General features: G+C 33.3%; 1 protein-coding gene across 1 annotated transcript; it reads right to left on the bottom strand.

Moving 5' to 3' along the window:
- Positions 1-17: 17 nt before the first annotated feature.
- Positions 18-3,498, bottom strand: LOC143047396 (myosin regulatory light chain 12A-like). Its single transcript, XM_076220426.1, has 5 exons — positions 3,409-3,498; positions 2,545-2,783; positions 1,409-1,570; positions 931-998; positions 18-157 (listed from the first exon to the last, which is right to left on the bottom strand). The coding sequence occupies exons 1-5, from the start codon at positions 3,411-3,413 to the stop codon at positions 59-61; spliced, it is 573 nt and encodes a 190-aa protein (XP_076076541.1). The 5' UTR covers positions 3,414-3,498; the 3' UTR covers positions 18-58.
- Between the last annotated feature and the right edge of the window lie 4,603 nt (positions 3,499-8,101).

The following is an 8,101-nucleotide window of genomic DNA, read 5'->3' as shown; positions in this document are numbered from 1 at the left end:
CATTGCAGTTCTTTTCTCCATAAATAATTGCTGACTGTGAATCTTCAGTGCTCTTGATTTATTGTGTACTAGGCTTCCCATGTTTGAGTATTCTCGAGAATGCTATATAATCAAAGTGTCCTCTCGAACATGGTCCCTCTTTTAATATTTCATCAACCTGAATTTAAAACAAGAATTATTACATATGTTTTATAATAAAATAAAAGTGACTCCTAGCATGGTGTTTTTTTTAAATGAGTTTCTGAAAATATTGTATCAATTAACAATTTGTTCAATAATTTTCGAGATAAAACCAGTTTTTTTTTTATAACTTGAATGTCTTGCTTAAATGATCAAGGTGGAATTTCAATTGTAGTATTACATAACTTTACTTAAAAAAAACTTTTGTAAATATGGGTCCACAATGTTCATCAACTTTGAACTTTATTTGACTTTTTAAAACTTTTTTTCATTCGATCGTCACTGACGATTCTTATTTACACACCTACACAACACGATCGTCTGGCGTACAAAATTATAAATCTGATATCCATGATTAGCTTATTTGCAATGAGTATACCTTATTTAAAAACTACATTACAATTTTTCTTTTTGTATTTTCTTTTTCTTTATAAGGTAGTTAGATTTTGTCTTTCTTCGTCTATTTCAAAATCAGTCAGGAATATGACAGTTGTTATCAAATAATCTGTTTCTATGTACGTTGGCGTTTGTTTTGTTGCAATTCAATGTTTATGTTGCTCCGTTGTTTTCTTCTTATAGCTGAAGGTTTCTCTAGGTTTTATTTTGTGCAAACCGGATTTGTTTTCCCTTTATCGATTTGTGACTTTTGAACAGGAGTATACTACTGTTGTTTTTATTTGTGCTGTTCATCCAGCACCGTAAAAACTGTCATGATATAATTGATCACAGTCTCTTATCTATATATTTTACCTCGTCTGTCGTCAAACGTTCGCCCATTGTTGTGAGTAATTCTTTGAGGCGTTCTTCTTGAATGTATCCTGAAATAGGTGTCAACTTGATTCCAAACCATGTTTTGCATGAAGAAAGTTAGTTTTACAGAATGCAACGGACGCATTATTTCGGGCTGATACTAGTATATAAGATTACAAGAACATATATTACTAATGATCCCTTATTATTGACGTGCGAAGCAATTTTTTGCATCTTATTTTGAAAGCAAAGCTACAATGAATGAGTAAAGCTGGGTTAAAATAATCGACATGAAAAATCAAGAAATCCAGAACTCTGGTATTAGCAGAGTAAAACTTCCGGTAATTATAATTCTAATGTCGGTGTTTGGCATGTTGAAGAATGGAGATTCACTCTTCACTTTTAATCATAATTCAGTTTTTAATTTCAGACTTAATATAAACAATGAAACATACATGAACAAACTGCATCTACATACCTTTTCCTCCCTCATCAAAGCAAGCAAATGCATTTTTTATAACTTCTTCAGGGTCAGTTCCTTGGAGTTTCTGACCAAACATGGTAAGGAACATTGTAAAATTGATGGGTCCAGGCGCACAATTCATCATCTCGTCCAAATAATTATCTGTTGGATTCTTGCCTGAAATATATATTTTTTTATTTCATATTTTGATAAACATTTAAATATACCCTATAAAAAAGGCGAAAGACGACAAGTGGACCTTCAAAGGCTCACATATATATAGTCTATCTAAAAATGAGGGTACTTTTTATATGGCCTTCCAAATACCGTTTCGATCCCTAACATCACTGAAGAGACATTTATTGTCGAAATCCGGATCTGGTGTACTAAAAAAATATTGACACCGTATGTTTGTGGCATAACATCGTGGCCACAAGTTAATTTTTTTTTGTTTAGTATTAAATTTATATCAAGATCCATTTTGTTACATCTTGTGATCAATTTTATTTGGCAATCGCCAATGGCAGTCAGCAGGGTTAAAGAACATCAGTTGTTCGACCTGTTAGTCAAATGCGTTTTGTTTAAATATACTTTTTCACTTTTTTGGTCTTTTGGAAAATGTTGTTTGTGCTGTTTTAGACCCTTCTACAACGAAATTTGTTTTACATGCACACGTATAAAAATTGCGGTTTTTATCCAACGCAATCATAGGTTTGAACGTAGTTTTCAATTTAGACTCTTATATATATATATATATATATATATATATATATATATATATATATATATATATATATATATAAGTAGAATAGAAGGGAAACGATTGACCAACAACGTCTCGGTCAGTCATACGCTGCTGTCATTTCTCCACTTATGGCAAAAAACGAAAGACGAAAAAAATTAATAAAGAAAAATACAAAAGTACATAAACCCCACTAAAACTGGAGATGATTTCATGTGCTCCGGAAGAGAAAGCAGGCAGATCCAGCTCCACAAGTGGTTATGTTTCTAATGGTAAGTATATTTTCGTTAACTGTTACAAAGGAAAGTTTGACTCTTAAACCAGCTCTTTAACATATGATTCTATAAAAATTTAAATAAGAAAGACATGTACGAAATTAAGAAAAGTTGTTCATTTCCCCATATCTTACCTAAGGATGCCAGCATGTCAGTAAGATCTTCCTTATCTATCACACCGTCTCTGTTTTGGTCAATCATATTGAATGCCTCTTTAAATTCTTGGATCTGTGATTCTTCAAACATTGCAAAAATATTAGAACTATATCTTGGTGCTCTTTTGCCTTTTGTCTTTTGACTTTTGAGGACTCTTTTCCCAACATTTGTTGACTGGGCTGTCGCTGCTTTTTGAAACTTCTGTTCTGAAATCCTACTAAAAATAGAAGTTAAAGAAAAACATGTTAGATGACGCATGCTAAAGTCGTCACGTACAGGCTTAAACCAAAATGATTTGTGCTGGACATTTCTGTCCGATGTGTGAAGTTAAGCTACAAAATCCGGTTATGAGAGGTAAATCCACCGCATACTTTATTTTTCCCTCCCGAGCTAGGAGCCTGTATTCCAGTGGTTGTCGTTGATCACCGGCTGTCATAATTATTAGTATGTTTCAAGCCGTTTGTTTTCGCATTTTGTTTGTTCCATATTTGTAAACCCCGTGTCTTCGATTAGGTGGCGAGAAGTGGTTAACATCCTCCATCTTTTTCATGCTGGATAATTATCCTCTTTTTACTCATGATGATGGTTAAGATAAAATGAAAATGAAAGATTTTCTGGCATTACAAAACTTACAAAAATAGACTTAAAGTGCAGTGAAAAATATGTGAAGCATGTATAATAATGTATACGAAAAGAATTTCTGCATATTTAAATATATAAAAATCAGTGTAAGCAGGAAATCGAACAATTCAATTTAAACAGTGAATATCTGTTGAACAATTCTATGAAAAAATGAAGGTGTGGTGTTTTCTTTTAACAATTTTATTTATTTTCTTTCTTACCTCATTTTGCTGGTTTTGCTGGTACAGTAATTTAAAATAAATAACGAGTTTTATTTGTATATTCTTAATTTAAAGTTCTAAGACAAAAGACACAACTACGTGTTGACATCCGAGAAGTTAAATAATTTGCCCGACTGATCATTTGTAATATTATTCACAAGAATGTGTTATAATTTAAAAGCCCTTACCGCAATATAACTTAATTTTACCAAATATTTGGCCTTTTACACAATACAGTGACACATTTGCCGTTTACTTATAATGTCTCGATTCATTGAATAAAAGGTGCAGTAAAACACGACTTCAAATCCATTGTTGAACCGACTCTTATTTTTTTTTTAAATACAAAAAAAAAAACATGAAAAATTATGAAATTAGAAAAATTAAAGAAATGATAACAGTTTATATTTTTAATTCACATGATCTTATCTCTTATCTGACTTTGTTTTCAAAACTCAATATTGGTAACTCACTGTTGCATTTTTGTCTGATACATAAGTTTTTATTGTGTATTTTTTTATTTTATCAACTATTCCTACTAGTATTTGATTTCAACGCAACATTCTACATTTCCGCAAATAATATCACAATGTACATTTTATCGGTTATGGTTAAAATCCGTTCCATACCTCTTGCTATGCTTAAAATAGAGTAAAACGAATTAATACCTTTTGCTTTTTCTAATACAAGAATACAATTAATGTTTGAATATCCAGTTAAAACGATTGTTCTGAAATATCAATCAGTTCCAGTTGTGAAGAGAGGAATTCTCAAAATTCGAAACACTATTGGCAATAACCTCAAAAGAAAAGAATAGAATCAGTAGACAGTAGACTGGATAGCGGGAATAATAATTTTTGAGTTAATCAAAGACATTTGAGGTGTCATACTCAGCATGGCCTCCCCCTTTTTTTATATACTTTTCCTTTTTTTTCGTGTTGAATTATTTATGTAAATATTATTGAATATTTTCACTTTTGTTACTTATTTAAGATGCTCTTGCTCTATTCATACGACATTGCAATAACAATATATGTTCGGACCTTTTTTCATTTTTTTTTTTTGGTGCGATTATGGAATAGATAAACTACCGTTATTGTGATACAGTATGTTCAAGAGCAAGAATACATTAAATAAGTAAAAAAAAAAAAAAAAATGTAAAAATTTAAACAATATTTACGGAAACAAGATTAAATACAAAAAAGAAAAAGAAAAGTAACGCAAAAGGTCCACGATCCAACATCTGTGGCCAACACCTGAATTGATCCCTCATTAGAAACGGAAAATGGAAGTAAACAAACCATTACAAAAATATGCATGCAGAATTTTCGAATGGTAAAAGAGAGGAAAAGGGTTCCAAAATGACATTCAAACTTGTTATCTATCACCAATGAGAACGCCATGGCCCAAAAAGAAAACGACGAACAGACAAACTAGTTACAGTACACAAAACAACATAGAAAACCAAAGACCGAGCAACACGAACACCGCCAATAACTTCGGGTGGTCTCAGGTCATATGTCTTATTCGAGGTAGTTATCTAAAAATCCGATATCCCCTAACGGTCAACCAACTGATGATGGCGTCCGTTGAAATGTATGAAGAGATGATTTCAGGTTAACCATTTTGGAACTTATGGTTTAGGGAGCTACCATTTGATTTTTAGGGGGGGGGGGGGGGGGGGGCTAGGATGAAAAATTTTGTCCTGCATTTTATTTTAGTTGTAATCTCTGTCCTGCCTTTTTATTTTTCACTCTATTCGGTCCTGCCTTTTTTTTTATTAGTTTATCCTGACTTTTTTTACCTAAATTGTCATCCTGCCTTTTTTTTTTTGCAAAGTGTCTCATCCTGCCTTTTTTTTTTACTCAAAACTCCTGTCCTGCCTATTTTTTTTCAAATTTCATCCTAGCCCCCATAAAAATCAAATGGTAGCTCCCTTAATAGCCTCCTTCTGAGCAGCAACCCTCTACCAAGGAAAGCATGATAGGAAAACACAAGCACTAGAATATGGTATTAACTGGAAGATGCATGTATACACCCTGTATACAGGTTCTGCTGGAATGTTGCTACATTGAAATGGAAAGTTCACAATATGTTAGCCGACATCATTTCTTTAGTCGAATTAAAAGTTTTGTTTTCGACCGACCCTTATCGTCAATTCTAAATGAGAGTGGAGCCATGATATGAGGCCGATTTAACTGTATCTGCTGTGTCCTTTACATCAAGTTCGAGGGGGGTAGATGATTTCAACATAGTCAAGAAATTTTGTTTTGTGAATTTGGTGGAGTCAAGACAAAAATCAGCTTGGTTAATATTGAATTATTGATAATTTGCTGTGTAACCTATCAGATTTTCTTCTAAGCTCATATCAAATATAAATGATATGAAATGTCAGCTATTGCCATGAATTATTTAATGATCGAATTAATTGGTGATTGGTTTATGAATTCGTATCAGCACAACAAGTGAGAGAACATCGTCTATATAGAAGAAAGTGAAGTTATGGATACTGCTAACTTCTTTTCGATTTGAAATTGAAATTAAAGGATACTGCTAACTTCTTTTCAGTTTGAAATTGAAGTTAAGGATGCTGCTAACGTTTTCTGTCTTTCTAAGTAACGTTACAATAACTTCATTTGTTTTGTACTGATTTAGACCACTGAGAGACTTGGTTGCTAATAAAACTAGAGGCTCTAAAGAGCCTGTGTCGCTCACCTTGGTATATGTGAATATTAAACAAAGGAAGCAGATGGATTCATGACAAAATTGTGCTTAGGTGATGGTGATGTGTTTGTACATCTTACTTTACTGAACATTCTTGCTCCTTACAATTATCTCTATCTATAATGATCTTGGCCCAGTAGTTTCAGTGGAAAATGTTAGTAAAAATTTACAAATTTTATGAAAATTGTTAAAAATTGACTATAAAGGACAATAACTTCTTAGGGGGTCAACTGACCATTTTTTGTCATGCGTGACTTATCTTTAGGTCTTACTTTGCTGTACATTATTGCTGTTTACAGTTTATCTCTATCTATAATAATATTTCAAGATAATAACAAAAAACGTCAAAATTTTCTTAAAATTACCAATTATGGGGCAGCAACCCAACAACCGGTTGTCGGATCCATCTGAAAATTTGAGGGCTGATAGATCTTGACATGATAAACAATTTCACTCCGTCAGATTTGCTCTAAATGCTTTGATTTTTGAGTTATAAGCCAAAAACTGCATTTTACCCCTATGTCCTATATTTAGCCGTGGCAGCCATCTTGGTTGGATGGCCGGGTCACCGGACACATTTTTTAAACTACATACCACAAAGATGATTGTGGCCGAGTTTGGATTAATTTAGCCCAGTAGTTTCAGAGGAGAAGATTTTTGTAAAAGATTACTAAAATTTACGAAAAATGGTTAAAAATTGACTATAAAGGGCAATAACTCCTTAAGGGGTCAACTGACCATTTCGGTCATGTTGACTTATTTGTAAATCTTACTTTGCTGAACATTATTGCTGTTTACAGTTTATCTCTATCTATAATAATATTCAAGATAATAACCAAAAACAGCAAAATTTCCATAAAATTACAAATTCAGGGGCAGCAACCCATCAACGGGTTGTCCGATTCATCTGAAAATTTCAGGGCAGATAGATCTTGACCTGATAAACAATTTTACCCCAGTCAGATTTGCTCTAAATGCTTTGATTTTTGAGTTATAAGCCAAAAACTGCATTTTACCCCTATGTCCTATATTTAGGCGTGGCAGCCATCTTGGTTGGATGGTCGGGTCACCGGACACATTTTTTAAACTACATACCCCAAAGATGATTGTGGCCAAGTTTGGATTAATTTAGCCCAGTAGTTTCAGAGGAGAAGATTTTTGTAAAAGATTACTAAGATTTACGAAAAATGGTTAAAAATTGACTATAAAGGGCAATAACTCATTAAGGGGTCAACTGACCATTTCGGTCTTGTTGACTTATTTGTAAATCTTACTTTGCTGAACATTATTGCTGTTTACAGTTTATCTCTATCTATAATAATATTCAAGATAATAACCAAAAACAGCAAAATTTCCATAAAATTACCAATTCAGGGGCAGCAACCCATCAACGGGTTGTCCGATTCATCTGAAAATTTCAGGGCAGATAGATCTTGACCTGATAAACAATTTTACCCCATGTCAGATTTGCTCTAAATGCTTTGGTTTTTGAGTTATAAGCCAAAAACTGCATTTTACCCCTATGTTCTATTTTTAGCCATGGCGGCCATCTTGGTTGGTTGGCGGGGTCACCGGACACATTTTTTAAACTAGATACCCCAATGATGATTGTGGCCAAGTTTGATTAAATTTGGCTTAGTAGTTTCAGAGGAGAAGATTTTTGTAAAAGTTAACGACGACGGACGCAGGACGACGACGGACGCAGGACGACGACGGACGACGGACGCAGGACGCAAAGTGATGGGAAAAGCTCACTTGGCCCTTCGGGCCAGGTGAGCTAAAAAACCATGTCAACCAATTTTATAATAATTTCAACAAAAAATAAAACAGCTATCATTCAACCTTTAATTCAGAAGAGATAAAAAATCATTCCGTTTCAGATGACACGGATGTTTAATAATGTCATAACTGACAGGATCTGATAGTAGCATTGAATAACCGCGCTGAAGTACGTCCATTATGCATAGTT

The sequence above is a fragment of the Mytilus galloprovincialis genome, chromosome 1 (genome assembly GCF_965363235.1).
Source record: "Mytilus galloprovincialis chromosome 1, xbMytGall1.hap1.1, whole genome shotgun sequence".
Lineage (NCBI taxonomy): Eukaryota > Metazoa > Mollusca > Bivalvia > Mytilida > Mytilidae > Mytilus > Mytilus galloprovincialis.
Note: the sequence above shows the minus strand (reverse complement) of the source record. Positions and strands in the feature narration are given on the sequence as shown.